At 51.0% G+C, this 21,308-nt stretch overlaps 1 protein-coding gene across 1 annotated transcript in view; it reads right to left on the minus strand.

The window, feature by feature from the left end:
* ACADVL (acyl-CoA dehydrogenase very long chain) overlaps positions 1 to 17,783 on the minus strand; it is a 215,595-nt gene extending 197,812 nt beyond the window's left edge. Inside the window, exons 1-3 of the mRNA XM_088461850.1 lie at positions 17,666 to 17,783; positions 11,530 to 11,581; positions 5,412 to 5,486 (exon numbers count right to left, since the gene is read on the minus strand). Of these exons, the coding sequence (XP_088317976.1) occupies positions 5,412 to 5,486; positions 11,530 to 11,581; positions 17,666 to 17,721 (183 nt within the window). The 5' untranslated portion in view covers positions 17,722 to 17,783. The remainder of the gene's footprint in view (positions 1 to 5,411; positions 5,487 to 11,529; positions 11,582 to 17,665) is intronic.
* Between the last annotated feature and the right edge of the window lie 3,525 nt (positions 17,784 to 21,308).

The following is a 21,308-nucleotide window of genomic DNA, read 5'->3' on the forward strand; positions in this document are numbered from 1 at the left end:
GGGCCCGATCACCTGATGACCGGCAGCAGTGCACTGTGGGAGATCACCTGACCGGAGGGGAGTCATCACCGGAGGCCCGATCACCGGTCCCTGGAGTCAGGTAAGTTTTTTTTTTTACTATTTTTTTTTTCCTTTTTACAGCAATCAGCTTGCGGTCTGTGTGGGATCTGTTTAGACCACACAGCTGATTACTGGGACCGGCTCCCGGCTCTGCTCTCCCCATTAGAGCAGAGTGGGAGCCCGGTAACCGGGGGAGAACCTGGATAACGCCACCTCCAGGTGACGTTATTATCACAGGGCTTCCCCCGGTATTTTTTCACATTTTATTTTTAGTAGCTATGGTCAGATCACATTTCCAATTACAGTTATGGGAAATGTGATCTGCTTTACTAAAAATAAGTGATACTTAGGGGTTGGAGTAGAATTTTACGAATTCTACTCCAATTGCCCTGTAATAACTACAGGTGATACTAACATAATGCGAAAAGGGTGTGAAAACAGCCTTTATCACATTATTTTAGTAAAAATAATGTTGATAAATAGAGCCCTATGTGATAAGCGAAGATTCTACATTTTGAGCCATCGGTCTATAAGACATCAGTAGCTCCTCGGTGGAGCTACAAGGCCCAGGCCAGTATCAGCATCAGCAGCTGTAAGCTCTTATCACAGTTCTGTTCCCTGACAATGACTTTACTTCTGTCACTCTGATATTTATATTGCTTTTCAATTATTGCTCACCTGAAGTTCATTATAAGGTCATCTTGGTCAGGTAACATACGTATAGTAGGATAGAGTATCGTTATTTTCTATATATATGGCACCACAAGGGATCTGATGCACAGTACATAGGCATGAAACATATAGGACATGGGTACGAGGTCAACAATTTAAGTAGGTACCAACAGGTGCACAAATTAACCCTTACATTACATACAGTGCATCCGGAAAGTATTCACAGCGCTTCACTATTTCCACATTTTGTAATGTTACAGCCTTAACCCAAAATGGAATAAATTCACTTTCGTCCTCAAAATTCTACACACACACACACACATAATGACAGTGTAGAAATCACATGTACATAAGTAGTCACAGCCTTTGCTCAATACTTTGTCGATGCACCTTTGGTAGCAATTACAGCCTCAAGTCTTTTTGAATATGATGCCACAAGCTTGGCACACCTATCTTTGGGCAGTTTTGCCCATTCCTCTTTCAGCACCTCTCAAGCTCCATCAGGTTGGATGGGAAGCGTTGGTGCATGGCCATTTTCAGATCTCTCCAGAGATGTTCAATCGGATTCAAGTCTGGGCTCTGGCTGGGCCACTCAAGGACATTCACAGAGTTGTCCTGAAGCCACTCCTTTGATATCTTGGCTGTGTGCTTAGGGTCGTTGTCCTGCTGAAAGATGAACCGTCGCCCCAGTCTGAGGTCAAGAGCACTCTGGAGCAGGTTTTCATCCAGGATGTCTCTGTACATTGCTGCATTAATCTTTCCCTCTATCCTGACTAGTCTCCCAGTTCCTGCCGCTGAAAAACATCCCCACAGCATGATGCTGCCACAACCATGCTTCACTGCAGGGATGGTATTGGCCTGGTGATGAGAGGTGACCGGTTTCCTCCAAACATAATGCCTGGCATTGACACCAAAGAGTTCAATCTTTGTCTCATCAGACCTGAGAATTTTGTCTCTCATGGGTTGAGAGTCCTTCAGGTGCATTTTGGCAAACTCCAGGTGGGCTGCCATGTGCTTTTTACCAAGGAGTGGCTTCCGTCTGGCCACTACCATAAAGGCCTGATTGCTGAAGAGATGGTTGTTCTTCTGGAAGGTTCACCTCTCTCCACAAAGGAATGCTGTAGCTCTGACAGAGTGACCATCGGGTCACCTCCCTGACTAGGGCCCTTCTCCCACGATCGCTCAGTTTAGACGGCCGGCCAACTCTAGGAAAATTCCTGGTGGTTCCAAACTTCTTTCATTTACGGATGATGGAGGCCACTGTGCTCATTGGGACCTTCAAAGCAGCAGATATTTTTCTGTACCTTCCCCAGATTTGTGCCTCGAGACAATCCTGTCTCGGTGGGCTACAGACAATTTCTAAGACTTCATGCTTTGTTTGTCCTCTGACATGCACTGTCAATTGTGTGACCTCATATAGACAGGTGTATGCCTTTCAAAATAATGTCCAAACAACTGAATTTACCACAGGTAAGCTCCAATTAAGCTGTAGGAACATCTCAAGGATAATCAGTGGAAGTAGGATGCACCTGAGCTCAATTTTGAGCTTCATGGCAAAGGCTGTGAATACTTATGTACATGTGATTTCTTAGTTTTTTAATTTTATTAAATTTGCAAAAATCTCAATAAAACTTTTTACATGTTGTCATTATGGGGTATTGTGTGTAGAATTTTGAGGACAAAAATAGATTTATTCCATTTTGGAATAAGGCTGTAACAACAAAATGTGGAAAAAGTGAAGCATTGTGAATAATTTTCTGATATACTGCACATACGTAGCAAAAGCAGAAGGCGAGAGGGCCATGATCACAAGAGCTTACATTCTAAAGGGAAATGGGCAGACACAAAGTGGGCAAAGGAAGCAGAGAAGTGGGGTGCAAAGTCTCAGTTATTAAGAAGGAAGTAACGCTACACTGAGGACATGATTAAAGGCTGGGAGGACGGCTGAAAGCAATGGGTGATCATTCCAGAGTTTGGGAGTGGCCCTAAAGGTGGGAGTGGGAGGAGGTGATCACTGAGGAGAAGAGGAGTTTGTTGGCAGAGCAGAGAGAGTGAGAAGTCTCTCTCTTCATCTCTCTATCAGGCAGCTGACAGTTCCCTCTCCTCCATGAAGTCACAGACAAATCACAAAGTATTTTATTATTACTAAAACAGATGCAGGTATCTCTCCTCCATCATCATCATCAAATCACACCTAGGTCTCTTCTCCATCATCATTATCAAATCACACCCAGGTCTCTCCTCCATCATCATTATCAAATCTCACCCAGGTCTCTCCTCCTCCATCATCATCAGATCCCACCCAGGTCTCTCCTCCATCATCATTATCAGATCCCAACCAGGTCTCCTCCATCATCATTATCAGATCCCACCCAGGTCTCTCCTCCATCATCATTATCAGATCCCATCCAGGTCTCTCCTCCATCATCATTATCAGATCCCACCCAGGTCTCTCCTCCATCATCATTATCAGATCCCACCCAGGTCTCTCCTCCATCATCATTATTAGATCACACCTAGGTCTCTCCTCCATCAATATTATCAGATGCCACCCAGGTCTCTCCTCCATCATCATCAGATCACACCTAGGTCTCTCCTCCATCATCATTATCAGATCACACCCAGAACTCTCCTCCATCATCATTATCAGTCCACACCCAGGTCTCACCTCCATCATCATCAGATCACACCCAGGTTTCTCCTCCATCATCAGATCACACCCAGGTCTTTCCTCCTCCAATATAATCATCATCAGATCCCACCCAGGTCTCTCCTCCATCATCATCAGGTCACACCCAGGTCTCTCTCCTCCATCATCATAATCAAATCACACCCGGGTCTCTCTCCTCCATCATCATTATCAAATTACACCCAGGTCTCTCCTCCTCCATCATCATCAGATCCCACCCAGGTCTCTCCTCCATCATTATCAAATCACACCCAGGTCTCTCCTCCATCATAATTATGAGATCACACCCAGGTCTCTTTTCCATCATCATTATCAGATCCCACCCAGGTCTCTTTTCCATTATCATTATCAGTTCACACCCAGGTCTCTCCTCCATCATCATTATCAGTTCACACCCAGGTATCTCCTCCATCATCATTATCAGTTCACACCCAGGTCTCTCCTCCATCATCATCATCAGATAACACCCAGGTATCCCCTCAATCATCATTCTCAGATCACACCCAGGTCTCTCCTCCATCATCATTATCAAAACACACCCAGGTCTCTCTCCTCCATCATCATCAGATCACACCCAGGACTCTCCTCCATCATCATCATCAGATCACACCCAGGACTCTCCTCCCTCATCATTATCAGATCACACCCAGGTCTCTCATCAATCATAATTATGAGATCACACCCAGGTCTCTCTCCTCCATCATCATCAGATCCCACCCAGGTCTCTCTTCCCCATCATTATCAGATCACACTCAGGACTCTCCTCCATCATAATCAGATCACACCCAGGTCTCTCCTCCATCATCATCAGATCACACCCAGGTCTCTCCCTCCCCCATCATCAGATCACACCTAGGTCTCTCCCTCTCCCATCATCATTATCAAATCACACCCAGGTCTCTCTTCCACACCATCATTATCAGATCACACCCAGGTCTCTCCTCCATCATCATTATCAGATCAGACCCAGGTCTCTCCTCCATCATCATTATCAGATCACACCCAGGTCTCTCCTCCATCATCATCATCAGATCACACCCAGGTCTCTCCTCCATCATCATCAGATCACACCCAGGTCTCTCCTCATCATCATTATCAGATCACACCCAGGTCTCTCTCCTCCATCATCATTATCAGATCACACCCAGGTCTCTCCTCCATCATCATTATCAGATCACACCCAGGTCTCTCCACCATCATCATTATCAGATCACACCCAGGTCTCTCTCCTCCATCATCATCAGATCACACCCAGGTCTCTCCTCCATCATCATCAGATCACACCCAGGTCTCTCCTCCTCCATCATCAGATCACACCCAGGTCTGTCCTCCATCATCATTATCAGATCACACCCAGGTCTCTCCTCCATCATCATCAGATCACACCCAGGTCTCTCTCCTCCATCATCATTATCAGATCACACCCTGGTCTCTCTCCTCCCATCATCAGATCACACCCAGGTCTCTCTCCTCCCATCATTATCAGATCACACCCAGGTCTCTCTCCCATCATCAGATCACACCCAGGTCTCTCCTCCATCATCATCAGATCACACCCAGGTCTGTCCTCGATCATCATTATCAGATCACACCCAGGTCTCTCTCCTCCATCATCATTATCAGATCACACCCAGGTCTCTCCTCCATCATCATCATCAGATCACACCCAGGTCTCTCCTCCATCATCATTATCAGATCACACCCAGGTCTCTCCTCCATCATCATTATCAGATCACACCCAGGTCTCTCTCCTCCCATCATCATCAGATCACACCCAGGTCTCTCCTCCATCATCATTAGATCACACCCAGGTCTCTCTCCTCCCATCATCAGATCACACTTAGGTCTCTCCTCCATCACTGACTGATCTCACCCAGGTAATGTCGCCAGGTAATAAAGCATCGCTATATTGAGTGAATTTATAGTCACACTGCAATCTCTGGACCCTCATGCCATACATTACTCCCACTGAGCTCTACATTCGTCTTACCGGAGCACTGTTATGTGTAACGTTTACACGCTGAGACGATGCCGCTGCCGATACCCCATCCTTGTCCACAACGGTCTAAAGAGAGACCACACAAAGATAAAGAGAGACACAAAGGGAAAGAGACAGAGAGAGGGACATATAGATAGACAGACAGAGGGGCAAAGGGAAAGATAGAGGGACAGATAGGTATAGCGAGAGTGTGTGTGTGTGTGTGTAGGTCTCCATCTGCAAAATCGCTTGCAATTCCCCAGTGGTGACATGAGGGGGGTGCGGACCAAACCTGGGTGACACCAAAATGCCGGCTCGTCTGCATTGACATGAGCCGAGTTCTGCAATGTGACATTCTCCTGTTATAAAAGAGGAGCCGACACTGCAGACAGCACAGTCTCTCTGGTGATGGTGGGTTGCACCAGGAGTTATGTTATCGGGATCCCCAGCGAGGCCACGTCCCTTTATTTAGGCCACGTCCCATTTCGTCCAGGCGTGCCTCGGCGCGCGGGGTGTATCCAGAGTGCACACCGGGTGTCACCAGACTCTGGTGTCTCTGCAGTTTCCCCAAGCCGCAGCCTGTCGTTTGGAGGTGGGTAATTGGGCGGGTTGGCCTCTGTTCCAGAAAACGGGGGGTGCATCCAGCACACTATGGTCTGTGTCTCAGCAGTTTGTTGCTTCAGCTGAGTGTGCTAGAAGCACCAGAGAGAGCAAAACCCCAGGCAGGAAAGAGGAACGGCACGGGCTGTGACAGGTGCAGAGTGCTAGAGTGACCACCGGAGAAGTTTGTCTTGATCAGGATACCATGGACGAGGAAGGGACCTGCCTGCTGCTCCTATGGTAGGGTCAGAGGAGGGATGGTATCTGCTTAGCACCCAGGAATTGGTGGTGAGTAACACTATAGCCTGGACCAAAGGCACTGTCATTTCCATGTGGGACCCCACAGGCCATCGCCACTGCTTGGCCACCGCCACAGATGACACTTGCAGGAGAGTGGGAGGGAGATAGGGCGTCAAAGAGGAAGAGAGGGTGACAAAGATGGAACAAGAGATGGAGGGAAAAAGGGTGACAAAGAGGGAGAGAGGGCGGGAGGGTGACAAAGATGGAACAAGAGACGGAGGGAAAGAGGGCGACAAAGAGGGAGAGAGGGCGGGAGGGTGACAAAGATGGAACAAGAGACGGAGGGAAAGAGGGCGACAAAGACAAAGAGAGGGCGGGAGGGTGACAAAGATGGGACAAGGGACGGAGGGAAAGAGGGCGACAAAGAGGGAGAGAGGGCGACAAAGAGGGAGAGAGGACGGGAGGGTGACAAAGATGGAACAAGAGACGGAGGGAAAGAGGGCGACAAAGATGGAACAAGAGACGGAGGGAGAGAGGGTGACAAAGATGGGACAAGGGACGTAGGGCGACAAAGAGGGAGAGAGGGCGGGAGGGTGACAAAGATGGGACAAAAGACAGAGGGAAAGAGGGCGACAAAGAGGGAGAGAGGGCGGGAGGGTGACAAAGATGGGACAAGGGACGTAGGGAAAGAGGGCGACAAAGAGGGAGAGAGGGCAGGAGGGTGACAAAGATGGGACAAGAGACAGAGGGAAAGAGGGCGACAAAGAGGGAGAGAGGGCGGGAGGGTGACAAAGATGGAACAAGAGACGGAGGGAAAGAGGGCGACAAAGACAAAGAGAGGGCGGAAGGGTGACAAAGATGGGACAAGGGACGGAGGGAAAGAGGGCGACAAAGAGGGAGAGAGGGCGACAAAGAGAGAGAGAGGGCGGGAGGGTGACAAAGAAGGGACAAGAGACAGAGGGAAAGAGGGCGACAAAGAGGGAGAGAGGGAAAGAGGGCGACAAAGATGGAACAAGAGACGGAGGGAAAGAGGGCGACAAAGACAAAGAGAGGGCGGGAGGGTGACAAAGATGGGACAAGGGACGGAGGGAAAGAGGGCGACAAAGAGGGAGAGAGGGCGACAAAGAGGGAGAGAGGGCGGGAGGGTGACAAAGATGGAACAAGAGACGGAGGGAAAGAGGGCGACAAAGATGGAACAAGAGACGGAGGGAAAGAGGGCGACAAAGATGGAACAAGAGACGGAGGGAAAGAGGGCGACAAAGATGGGACAAGAGACGGAGGGAAAGAGGGCGACAAAAACTAAGAGAGGACGGAAGGGTGACAAAGATGGGACAAGAGACGGAGGGAAAGAGGGCGACAAAAACGAAGAGAGGATGGAAGGGTGACAAAGATGCAAGAGACGGAGGGAAAGAGGGCGTCAAAGAGGGAGAGAGGGCGACAAAGATGGAACAAGAGACGGAGGGAAAGTGGGCGACAAAGAGGGAGAGAGGGCGGGAGGATGACAAAGATGGGACAAGAGACAGAGGGAAAGAGGGCGTCAAAGAGGAAGAGAGGGTGACAAAGAGGGAGAGAGGGCGAGAGGGTGACAGATGGAACAAGAGACAGAGGGAGAGAGGGCGACAAAGAGGGAGAGAGGGCGAGAGGGTGACAGATGGAACAAGAGACGGAGGGAAAAAGGGTGACAAAGAGGGAGAGAGGGTGACAAAGATGGGACAAGGGACGTAGGGAAAGAGGGCGACAAAGAGGGAGAGAGGGCGACAAAGAGAGAGAGGGCGGGAGGGCGACAAAGATGGAACAAGAGACGGAGGGAAAGAGGGCGACAAAGATGGAACAAGAGACGGAGGGAAAGAGGGCGACAAAGACAAAGAGAGGGCGGGAGGGTGACAAAGATGGGACAAGGGACGGAGGGAAAGAGGGCGACAAAGAGGGAGAGAGGGCGACAAAGAGGGAGAGAGGGCGGGAGGATGACAAAGATGGAACAAGAGACAGAGGGAAAGAGGGCGACAAAGATGGGACAAGAGACGGAGGGAAAAGGGTGACAGAGGGAGAGAGGGTGACAAAGATGGGACAAGGGACGAAGGGAAAGAGGGCGACAAAGAGCGAGAGAGGGCGACAAAGAGAGAGAGAGGGCGGGAGGGTGACAAAGATGGGACAAAAGACAGAGGGAAAGAGGGCGACAAAGAGGGAGAGAGGGCGGGAGGGTGACAAAGATGGGACAAGGGACGTAGGGAAAGAGGGCGACAAAGATGGAACAAGAGACGGAGGGAAAGAGGGCGAAAAGATGGGACAAGAGACGGAGGGAAAGAGGGCGACAAAAACTAAGAGAGGACGGAAGGGTGACAAAGATGGGACAAGAGACGGAGGGAAAGAGGGCGACAAAAACGAAGAGAGGACGGAAGGGTGACAATGATGCAAGAGACGGAGGGAAAGAGGGCGTCAAAGAGGGAGAGAAGGTGACAAAGAGGAAGAGAGGGCGAGAGGGTGACAAAGATGGGACAAGAGACGGAGGGAAAGAGGGCGACAAAGATGGGACAAGAGACGGAGGGAAAGAGGGCGACAAAGATGGAACAAGAGACGGAGGGAAAGAGGGCGACAAAGATGGAACAAGAGACGGAGGGAAAGAGGGCGACAAAGATGGAACAAGAGACGGAGGGAAAGAGGGCGACAAAAACGAAGAGAGGACGGAAGGGTGACAAAGATGGGACAAGAGACGGAGGGAAAGAGGGCGTGAAAGAGGGAGAGAGGGCGAGAGGGTGACAAAGATGGAACAAGAGACAGAGGGAAAAAGGGCGACAAAGATGGGAGAAGAGACGGAGGGAAAAAGGGTGACAGAGGGAGAGAGGGTGACAAAGATGGGACAAGGGACGTAGGGAAAGAGGGCGCCAAAGAGGGAGAGAGGGCGACAAAGATGGAACAAGAGACGGAGGGAAAGAGTGCGACAAAGATGGAACAAGAGACGGAGGGAAAGAGGGCGACAAAGACAAAGAGAGGGCGGGAGGGTGACAAAGATGGGACAAGGGACGGAGGGAAAGAGTGCGACAAAGATGGAACAAGAGACGGAGGGAAAGAGGGCGACAAAGACAAAGAGAGGGCGGGAGGGTGACAAAGATGGGACAAGGGACGTAGGGAAAGAGGGCGACAAAGAGGGAGAGAGGGCGACAAAGAGAGAGAGAGGGCGGGAGGGTGACAAAGATGGGACAAGAGACAGAGGGAAAGAGGGCGACAAAGAGGGAGAGAGGGCGGGTGGGTGACAAAGATGGAACAAGAGACGGAGGGAAAGAGGGCGACAAAGATGGAACAAGAGACGGAGGGAAAGAGGGCGACAAAGATGGGACAAGAGACGGAGGGAAAGAGGGCGACAAAAACTAAGAGGACGGAAGGGCTACAAAGATGGGACAAGAGACGGAGGGAAAGAGGGCGACAAAAACTAAGAGGACGGAAGGGTGACAAAGATGGGACAAGAGACGGAGGGAAAGAGGGCGTGAAAGAGGGAGAGAGGGCGAGAGGGTGACAAAGATGGAACAAGAGACGGAGGGAAAATGGGCGACAAAGAGGGAGAGAGGGCGGGAGGATGACAAAGATGGGACAAGAGACAGAGGGAAAGAGGGCGTCAAAGAGGAAGAGAGGGTGACAAAGATGGGACAAGAGACGGAGGGAGAGAGGGCGACAAAGAGGAAGAGAGGGCGAGAGGGTGACAAAGATGGAACAAGAGATAGAGAGAGAGAGGGCGACAAAGAGGGAGAAAGGGCGACAAAGAGGGAACAAGAGACGGAGGGAAAGAGGGCGACAAAGAGGGAAAGAGGGCGACAAAGAGGGAGAGAGGGCGGGAGGTTGACAAAGATGGAACAAGAGACGGAGGGAGAGAGGGCGACAAAGAGGGAGAGAGGGCGAGAGGGTGACAAAGATGGAACAAGAGACGGAGGGAAAGAGGGCGACAAAGAGGGAGAGAGGGCGGGAGGATGACAAAGATGGGACAAGAGACAGAGGGAAAGAGGGCGTCAAAGAGGAAGAGAGGGTGACAAAGATGGGACAAGAGAAGGAGGGAGAGAGGGCGACAAAGAGGGAGAGAGGGCGAGAGGGTGACAAAGATGGGACAAGAGACGGAGGGAAAGAGGGCGACAAAGATGGAACAAGAGACGGAGGGAAAGAGGGCGACAAAGATGGAACAAGAGACGGAGGGAAAGAGGGCGACAAAGATGGAACAAGAGACGGAGGGAAAGAGGGCGACAAAGACAAAGAGAGGGCGGGAGGATGACAAAGATGGGACAAGAGACAGAGGGAAAGAGGGCGTCAAAGAGGAAGAGAGGGTGACAAAGATGGGACAAGAGAAGGAGGGAGAGAGGGCGACAAAGAGGGAGAGAGGGCGAGAGGGTGACAAAGATGGGACAAGAGACGGAGGGAAAGAGGGCGACAAAGATGGAACAAGAGACGGAGGGAAAGAGGGCGACAAAGATGGAACAAGAGACGGAGGGAAAGAGGGCGACAAAGATGGAACAAGAGACGGAGGGAAAGAGGGCGACAAAGACAAAGAGAGGGCGGGAGGATGACAAAGATGGGACAAGAGACAGAGGGAAAGAGGGCGTCAAAGAGGAAGAGAGGGTGACAAAGATGGGACAAGAGAAGGAGGGAGAGAGGGCGGGAGGGTGACAAAGATGGAACAAGAGACGGAGGGAAAAAAGGTGACAAAGAGGGAGAGAGGGTGACAAAGAGGGAGAGAGGGCGGGAGGGTGACAAAGATGGAACAATAGACGGAGGGAAAGAGGGTGACAAAGATGGAACAAGAGACGGAGGGAAAGAGGGCGACAAAGAGGGAGAGAGGGCGGGAGGGTGACAAAGATGGAACAAGAGACGGAGGGAAAGAGGGTGTCAAAGAGGGAGAGAAGGTGACAAAGAGGAAGAGAGGGCGAGAGGGTGACAAAGATGGAACAAGAGACGGAGGGAAAGAGGGCGACAAAGAGGGAAAGAGGGCGACAAAGAGGGAGAGAGGGCGAGAGGGTGACAAAGATGGAACAAGAGACGGAGGGAAAGAGGGTGACAAAGATGGAACAAGAGACGGAGGGAAAGAGGGCGACAAAGAGGGAGAGTGGGCGGGAGGGTGACAAAGATGGAACAAGAGACGGAGGGAAAGAGGGTGTCAAAGAGGGAGAGAAGGTGACAAAGAGGAAGAGAGGGCGAGATGGTGACAAAGATGGAACAAGAGACGGAGGGAAAGAGGGCAACAAAGAGGGAAAGAGGGACAGGACAGTGAGAGACAGAGTGAAGGAGAGAGAAGAGACAGTAACAGAGTTACCTGAGCAGCCTGTACATAGCCTCTGACACTCCCACCCTGAGACACCTGGGACCTGTAGTGCACAGATATAACAGTCAATCAGAGAGGCATCGACATAATATAATATATTTCTCATGATAAAATAAAGTCTCTCCCTACTGTGACTGCCCTCGTATTGTACACTAATCAGTCTAATCCCCCACCAGGATGTCACATACAGCAGTCACTGTGATGTAACATACAGCAGTCACACAGTCTCTCACCCCCACCAGGATGTCACATACAGCAGTCACACAGTCTCTCTCACCCCCACCAGGATGTCACATACAGCAGTCACACAGTCTCTCACCCCCACCAGGATGTCACATACAGCAGTCACACAGTCTCTCTCACCCCCACCAGGATGTCACATACAGCAGTCACACAGTCTCTCTCACCCCCACCAGGATGTCACATACAGCAGTCACACAGTCTCTCTCACCCCCACCAGGATGTCACATACAGCAGTCACACAGTCTCTCTCACCCCCACCAGGATGTCACATACAGCAGTCACACAGTCTCTCTCACCGCCACCAGGATGTCACATACAGCAGTCACACAGTCTCTCTCACCCCCACCAGGATGTCACATACAGCAGTCACACAGTCTCTCTCACCCCCACCAGGATGTCACATACAGCAGTCACACAGTCTCTCTCACCCCCACCAGGATGTCACATACAGCAGTCACACAGTCTCTCTCACCCCCACCAGGATGTCACATACAGCAGTCACACAGTCTCTCTCACCCCCACCAGGATGTCACATACAGCAGTCACACAGTCTCTCTCACCCCCACCAGGATGTCACATACAGCAGTCACACAGTCTCTCTCACCCCCACCAGGATGTCACATACAGCAGTCACACAGTCTCTCTCACCCCCACCAGGGTGTCACATACAGCAGTCACACAGTCTCTCTCACCCCCACCAGGATGTCACATACAGCAGTCACACAGTCTCTCTCACCCCCACCAGGATGTCACATACAGCAGTCACACAGTCTCTCTCACCCCCACCAGGGTGTCACATACAGCAGTCACACAGTCTCTCTCACCCCCACCAGGATGTCACATACAGCAGTCACACAGTCTCTCTCACCCCCACCAGGATGTCACATACAGCAGTCACACAGTCTCTCTCACCGCCACCAGGATGTCACATACAGCAGTCACACAGTCTCTCTCACCCCCACCAGGATGTCACATACAGCAGTCACACAGTCTCTCTCACCCCCACCAGGATGTCACATACAGCAGTCACACAGTCTCTCTCACCCCCACCAGGATGTCACATACAGCAGTCACACAGTCTCTCTCACCCCCACCAGGGTGTCACATACAGCAGTCACACAGTCTCTCTCACCCCCACCAGGATGTCACATACAGCAGTCACACAGTCTCTCTCACCCCCACCAGGGTGTCACATACAGCAGTCACACAGTCTCTCTCACCGCCACCAGGATGTCACATACAGCAGTCACACAGTCTCTCTCACCCCCACCAGGATGTCACATACAGCAGTCACACAGTCTCTCTCACCGCCACCAGGGTGTCACATACAGCAGTCACACAGTCTCTCTCACCCCCACCAGGATGTCACATACAGCAGTCACACAGTCTCTCTCACCCCCACCAGGATGTCACATACAGCAGTCACACAGTCTCTCTCACCCCCACCAGGATGTCACATACAGCAGTCACACAGTCTCTCTCACCCCCACCAGGATGTCACATACAGCAGTCACACAGTCTCTCTCACCCCCACCAGGGTGTCACATACAGCAGTCACACAGTCTCTCTCACCCCCACCAGGGTGTCACATAGAGCAGTCACACAGTCTCTCTCACCCCCACCAGGATGTCACATACAGCAGTCACACAGTCTCTCTCACCCCCACCAGGATGTCACATACAGCAGTCACACAGTCTCTCTCACCCCCACCAGGATGTCACATACAGCAGTCACACAGTCTCTCTCACCCCCACCAGGGTGTCACATACAGCAGTCACACAGTCTCTCTCACCCCCACCAGGATGTCACATACAGCAGTCACACAGTCTCTCTCACCCCCACCAGGATGTCACATACAGCAGTCACACAGTCTCTCTCACCCCCACCAGGGTGTCACATACAGCAGTCACACAGTCTCTCTCACCCCCACCAGGGTGTCACATACAGCAGTCACACAGTCTCTCTCACCCCCACCAGGGTGTCACATACAGCAGTCACACAGTCTCTCTCACCCCCACCAGGGTGTCACATACAGCAGTCACACAGTCTCTCTCACCCCCACCAGGATGTCACATACAGCAGTCACACAGTCTCTCTCACCCCCACCAGGATGTCACATACAGCAGTCACACAGTCTCTCTCACCCCCACCAGGATGTCACATACAGCAGTCACACAGTCTCTCTCACCCCCACCAGGGTGTCACATACAGCAGTCACACAGTCTCTCTCACCCCCACCAGGGTGTCACATACAGCAGTCACACAGTCTCTCTCACCCCCACCAGGATGTCACATACAGCAGTCACACAGTCTCTCTCACCGCCACCAGGATGTCACATACAGCAGTCACACAGTCTCTCTCACCCCCACCAGGGTGTCACATACAGCAGTCACACAGTCTCTCTCACCCCCACCAGGATGTCACATACAGCAGTCACACAGTCTCTCTCACCGCCACCAGGATGTCACATACAGCAGTCACACAGTCTCTCTCACCCCCACCAGGGTGTCACATACAGCAGTCACACAGTCTCTCTCACCCCCACCAGGGTGTCACATACAGCAGTCACACAGTCTCTCTCACCCCCACCAGGGTGTCACATACAGCAGTCACACAGTCTCTCTCACCCCCACCAGGATGTCACATACAGCAGTCACACAGTCTCTCTCACCCCCACCAGGATGTCACATACAGCAGTCACACAGTCTCTCTCACCCCCACCAGGATGTCACATACAGCAGTCACACAGTCTCTCTCACCCCCACCAGGGTGTCACATACAGCAGTCACACAGTCTCTCTCACCCCCACCAGGATGTCACATACAGCAGTCACACAGTCTCTCTCACCCCCACCAGGATGTCACATACAGCAGTCACACAGTCTCTCTCACCCCCACCAGGGTGTCACATAGAGCAGTCACACAGTCTCTCTCACCCCCACCAGGATGTCACATACAGCAGTCACACAGTCTCTCTCACCGCCACCAGGATGTCACATACAGCAGTCACACAGTCTCTCTCACCCCCACCAGGGTGTCACATACAGCAGTCACACAGTCTCTCTCACCCCCACCAGGGTGTCACATACAGCAGTCACACAGTCTCTCTCACCCCCACCAGGATGTCACATACAGCAGTCACACAGTCTCTCTCACCCCCACCAGGATGTCACATACAGCAGTCACACAGTCTCTCTCACCCCCACCAGGATGTCACATACAGCAGTCACACAGTCTCTCTCACCCCCACCAGGGTGTCACATACAGCAGTCACACAGTCTCTCTCACCCCCACCAGGATGTCACATACAGCAGTCACACAGTCTCTCTCACCCCCACCAGGATGTCACATACAGCAGTCACACAGTCTCTCTCACCCCCACCAGGGTGTCACATACAGCAGTCACACAGTCTCTCTCACCCCCACCAGGGTGTCACATACAGCAGTCACACAGTCTCTCTCACCCCCACCAGGATGTCACATACAGCAGTCACACAGTCTCTCTCACCGCCACCAGGATGTCACATACAGCAGTCACACAGTCTCTCTCACCCCCACCAGGATGTCACATACAGCAGTCACACAGTCTCTCTCACCCCCACCAGGATGTCACATACAGCAGTCACACAGTCTCTCTCACCCCCACCAGGATGTCACATACAGCAGTCACACAGTCTCTCTCACCGCCACCAGGATGTCACATACAGCAGTCACACAGTCTCTCTCACCCCCACCAGGATGTCACATACAGCAGTCACACAGTCTCTCTCACCCCCACCAGGATGTCACATACAGCAGTCACACAGTCTCTCTCACCCCCACCAGGATGTCACATACAGCAGTCACACAGTCTCTCTCACCCCCACCAGGATGTCACATACAGCAGTCACACAGTCTCTCTCACCCCCACCAGGGTGTCACATACAGCAGTCACACAGTCTCTCTCACCCCCACCAGGGTGTCACATACAGCAGTCACACAGTCTCTCTCACCCCCACCAGGATGTCACATACAGCAGTCACACAGTCTCTCTCACCCCCACCAGGATGTCACATACAGCAGTCACACAGTCTCTCTCACCCCCACCAGGGTGTCACATACAGCAGTCACACAGTCTCTCTCACCCCCACCAGGGTGTCACATACAGCAGTCACACAGTCTCTCTCACCCCCACCAGGGTGTCACATACAGCAGTCACACAGTCTCTCTCACCCCCACCAGGATGTCACATACAGCAGTCACACAGTCTCTCTCACCCCCACCAGGATGTCACATACAGCAGTCACACAGTCTCTCTCACCCCCACCAGGATGTCACATACAGCAGTCACACAGTCTCTCTCACCGCCACCAGGATGTCACATACAGCAGTCACACAGTCTCTCTCACCCCCACCAGGATGTCACATACAGCAGTCACACAGTCTCTCTCACCCCCACCAGGGTGTCACATACAGCAGTCACACAGTCTCTCTCACCCCCACCAGGATGTCACATACAGCAGTCACACAGTCTCTCTCACCCCCACCAGGGTGTCACATACAGCAGTCACACAGTCTCTCTCACCCCCACCAGGGTGTCACATACAGCAGTCACACAGTCTCTCTCACCCCCACCAGGATGTCACATACAGCAGTCACACAGTCTCTCTCACCGCCACCAGGATGTCACATACAGCAGTCACACAGTCTCTCTCACCCCCACCAGGATGTCACATACAGCAGTCACACAGTCTCTCTCACCCCCACCAGGGTGTCACATACAGCAGTCACACAGTCTCTCTCACCCCCACCAGGATGTCACATACAGCAGTCACACAGTCTCTCTCACCCCCACCAGGATGTCACATACAGCAGTCACACAGTCTCTCTCACCCCCACCAGGATGTCACATACAGCAGTCACACAGTCTCTCTCACCCCCACCAGGGTGTCACATACAGCAGTCACACAGTCTCTCTCACCCCCACCAGGGTGTCACATACAGCAGTCACACAGTCTCTCTCACCCCCACCAGGATGTCACATACAGCAGTCACACAGTCTCTCTCACCCCCACCAGGGTGTCACATACAGCAGTCACACAGTCTCTCTCACCCCCACCAGGATGTCACATACAGCAGTCACACAGTCTCTCTCACCCCCACCAGGATGTCACATACAGCAGTCACACAGTCTCTCTCACCCCCACCACGGTGTCACATACAGCAGTCACACAGTCTCTCTCACCCCCACCAGGGTGTCACATACAGCAGTCACACAGTCTCTCTCACCCCCACCAGGGTGTCACATACAGCAGTCACACAGTCTCTCTCACCCCCACCAGGGTGTCACATACAGCAGTCACACAGTCTCTCTCACCCCCACCAGGGTGTCACATACAGCAGTCACACAGTCTCTCTCACCCCCACCAGGATGTCACATACAGCAGTCACACAGTCTCTCTCACCCCCACCAGGATGTCACATACAGCAGTCACACAGTCTCTCTCACCCCCACCAGGATGTCACATACAGCAGTCACACAGTCTCTCTCACCCCCACCAGGGTGTCACATACAGCAGTCACACAGTCTCTCTCACCCCCACCAGGATGTCACATACAGCAGTCACACAGTCTCTCTCACCCCCACCAGGATGTCACATACAGCAGTCACACAGTCTCTCTCACCCGCACCAGGGTGTCACATACAGCAGTCACACAGTCTCTCTCACCCCCACCAGGGTGTCACATACAGCAGTCACACAGTCTCTCTCACCCCCACCAGGATGTCACATACAGCAGTCACACAGTCTCTCTCACCCCCACCAGGATGTCACATACAGCAGTCACACAGTCTCTCTCACCCGCACCAGGGTGTCACATACAGCAGTCACACAGTCTCTCTCACCCCCACCAGGATGTCACATAGAGGAATCTCTTAGACAGAGCCGTTAACAGTCTCATTGTGTTGGAGAACAAGGTCAGTTATCTCTACCCGGAACCGCGTGACTACTGACTCCGCCCCCAACTGCGCTGCATGCTGGGAGATGTAGTTTGACCCGCAGATGCTGAGGTAGAAATCTCTAGGTACAGAGAAGAGACCTCTAGGTACAGAGAAGAGACCTCTAGGTGCAGATATAGACCTCTAGGTACAGAGAAGAGACCTCTAGGTGCAGAGAAGAGACCTCTAGGTACAGAGAATAGACCTCTAGGTACAGAGAAGAGACCTCTAGGTACAGAGAAGAGACCTCTAGGTGTAGAGAAGAGACCTCTAGGTGCAGAGAAGAGACCTCTAGGTACAGAGAAGAGACCTCTAGGTACAGAGAAGAGACCTCTAGGTACAGATAATAGACATCTAGGTACAGAGAAGAGACCTCTAGGTGCAGAGAAGAGACCTCTAGGTTCAGATAATAGACATCTAGGTACAGAGAAGAGACCTCTAGGTACAGAGAAGAGACCTCTAGGTGCAGATAATAGACCTCTAGGTATAGAGAAGAGACCTCTAGGTACAGACAGACCTCTGGGTGCAGATAAGAGACCTCTAGGTGCAGATAATAGACCTCTAGGTACAGAGAATAGACCTCTAGGTACAGAGAAGAGACCTCTAGGTGCAGATAATAGACCTCTAGGTACAGAGAATAGACCTCTAGGTACAGAGAAGAGACCTCTAGGTACAGATAATAGACATCTAGGTACAGAGAAGAGACCTCTAGGTGCAGAGAAGAGACCTCTAGGTACAGAGAATAGACCTCTAGGTACAGAGAAGAGACCTCTAGGTACAGAGAAGAGACCTCTAGGTGCAGAGAAGAGACTTCTAGGTGCAGAGAAGAGACCTCTAGGTACAGATAATAGACCTCTAGGTGCAGAGAAGAGACCTCTAGGTACAGATAATAGACCTCTAGGTACAGATAATAGACCTCTAGGTGCAGAGAAGAGACCTCTAGGTACAGAGAAGAGACCTCTAGGTACAGATAATAGACCTCTAAGTGCAGAGAAGAGACCTCTAGGTGCAGATAATAGACCTCTAGGTACAGATAATAGACCTCTAGGTACAGATAATAGACCTCTAGGTACAGAGAAGAGACCTCTAGGTAAAGATATAGACATCTAGGTACAGAGAAGAGACCTAGGTATAGAGAATAGACCTCTAGGTGCAGATATAGACCTCTAGGTGCAGAGAAGAGACCTCTAGGTGCAGATATAGACCTCTAGGTACAGATAATAGACATCTAGGTACAGAGAATAGACCTCTAGGTACAGAGAAAAGACCTTTACGTGCAGAGAAGAGACCTCTAGGTGCAGATATAGACCTCTAGGTACAGAGAAGAGACCTCTAGGTACAGAGAAGAGACCTCTAGGTGCAGAGAAGAGACCTCTAGGTACAGAGATTAGACCTCTAGGTACAGAGATTAGACCTCTAGGTACAGAGAAGAGACCTCTAGGTGCAGAGAAGAGACCTCTAGGTCCAGAGAATAGACCTCTAGGTGTAGAGAAGAGACCTCTAGGTACAGAGAAGAGACCTCTAGGTGCAGAGAAGAGACCTCTAGGTACAGAGAAGAGACCTCTAGGTGCAGATAATAGACCTCTAGGTACAGAGAAGAGACCTCTAGGTACAGATAATAGACCTTTAGGTACAGATAGAGACCTCTAGGTACAGAGAAGAGACCTCTAGGTACAGATAATAGACCTCTAGGTACAGAGAAGAGACCTGTAGGTACAGAGAAGAGACCTCTAGGTGCAGAGAAGAGACCTCTAGGTGCAGAGAAGAGACCTCTAGGTACAGAGAAGAGACCTCTAGGTACAGAGAAGAGACCTGTAGGTACAGAGAAGAGACCTCTAGGTACAGAGAAAAGACCTCTAGGTGCAGAGAAGAGACCTCTAGGTACAGATAATAGACATCTAGGTTCAGATAATAGACATCTAGGTACAGAGAAGAGACCTCTAGGTACAGAGAAGAGACCTCTAGGTGCAGAGAAGAGACCTCTAGGTGCAGAGAAGAGACCTCTAGGTACAGAGAATAGACCTCTAGGTACAGAGAAGAGACCTCTAGGTACAGATAATAGACATCTAGGTACAGAGAAGAGACCTCTAGGTGCAGAGAAGAGACCTCTAGGTTCAGATAATAGACATCTAGGTACAGAGAAGAGACCTCTAGGTACAGAGAAGAGACCTCTAGGTGCAGATAATAGACCTCTAGGTATAGAGAAGAGACCTCTAGGTACAGACAGACCTCTGGGTGCAGATAAGAGACCTCTAGGTGCAGATAATAGACCTCTAGGTACAGAGAATAGACCTCTAGGTACAGAGAAGAGACCTCTAGGTGCAGATAATAGACCTCTAGGTACAGAGAATAGACCTCTAGGTACAGAGAAGAGACCTCTAGGTACAGATAATAGACATCTAGGTACAGAGAAGAGACCTCTAGGTGCAGAGAAGAGACCTCTAGGTACAGAGAATAGACCTCTAGGTACAGAGAAGAGACCTCTAGGTACAGAGAAGAGACCTCTAGGTGCAGAGAAGAGACTTCTAGGTGCAGAGAAGAGACCTCTAGGTACAGATAATAGACCTCTAGGTGCAGAGAAGAGACCTCTAGGTACAGATAATAGACCTCTAGGTACAGATAATAGACCTCTAGGTGCAGAGAAGAGACCTCTAGGTACAGAGAAGAGACCTCTAGGTACAGATAATAGACCTCTAAGTGCAGAGAAGAGACCTCTAGGTGCAGATAATAGACCTCTAGGTACAGATAATAGACCTCTAGGTACAGATAATAGACCTCTAGGTACAGAGAAGAGACCTCTAGGTAAAGATATAGACATCTAGGTACAGAGAAGAGACCTAGGTATAGAGAATAGACCTCTAGGTGCAGATATAGACCTCTAGGTGCAGAGAAGAGACCTCTAGGTGCAGATATAGACCTCTAGGTACAGATAATAGACATCTAGGTACAGAGAATAGACCTCTAGGTACAGAGAAAAGACCTTTACGTGCAGAGAAGAGACCTCTAGGTGCAGATATAGACCTCTAGGTACAGAGAAGAGACCTCTAGGTACAGAGAAGAGACCTCTAGGTGCAGAGAAGAGACCTCTAGGTACAGAGATTAGACCTCTAGGTACAGAGATTAGACCTCTAGGTACAGAGAAGAGACCTCTAGGTGCAGAGAAGAGACCTCTAGGTGCAGAGAATAGACCTCTAGGTGTAGAGAAGAGACCTCTAGGTACAGAGAAGAGACCTCTAGGTGCAGAGAAGAGACCTCTAGGTACAGAGAAGAGACCTCTAGGTGCAGATAATAGACCTCTAGGTACAGAGAAGAGACCTCTAGGTACAGATAATAGACCTTTAGGTACAGATAGAGACCTCTAGGTACAGAGAAGAGACCTCTAGGTACAGATAATAGACCTCTAGGTACAGAGAAGAGACCTGTAGGTACAGAGAAGAGACCTCTAGGTGCAGAGAAGAGACCTCTAGGTGCAGAGAAGAGACCTCTAGGTACAGAGAAGAGACCTCTAGGTACAGAGAAGAGACCTGTAGGTACAGAGAAGAGACCTCTA

This window comes from Taudactylus pleione, unplaced genomic scaffold (assembly GCF_031769625.1).
Source record: "Taudactylus pleione unplaced genomic scaffold, aTauple2 ptg001110l, whole genome shotgun sequence".
In the NCBI taxonomy this organism is placed as follows: Eukaryota; Metazoa; Chordata; class Amphibia; order Anura; family Myobatrachidae; genus Taudactylus; species Taudactylus pleione.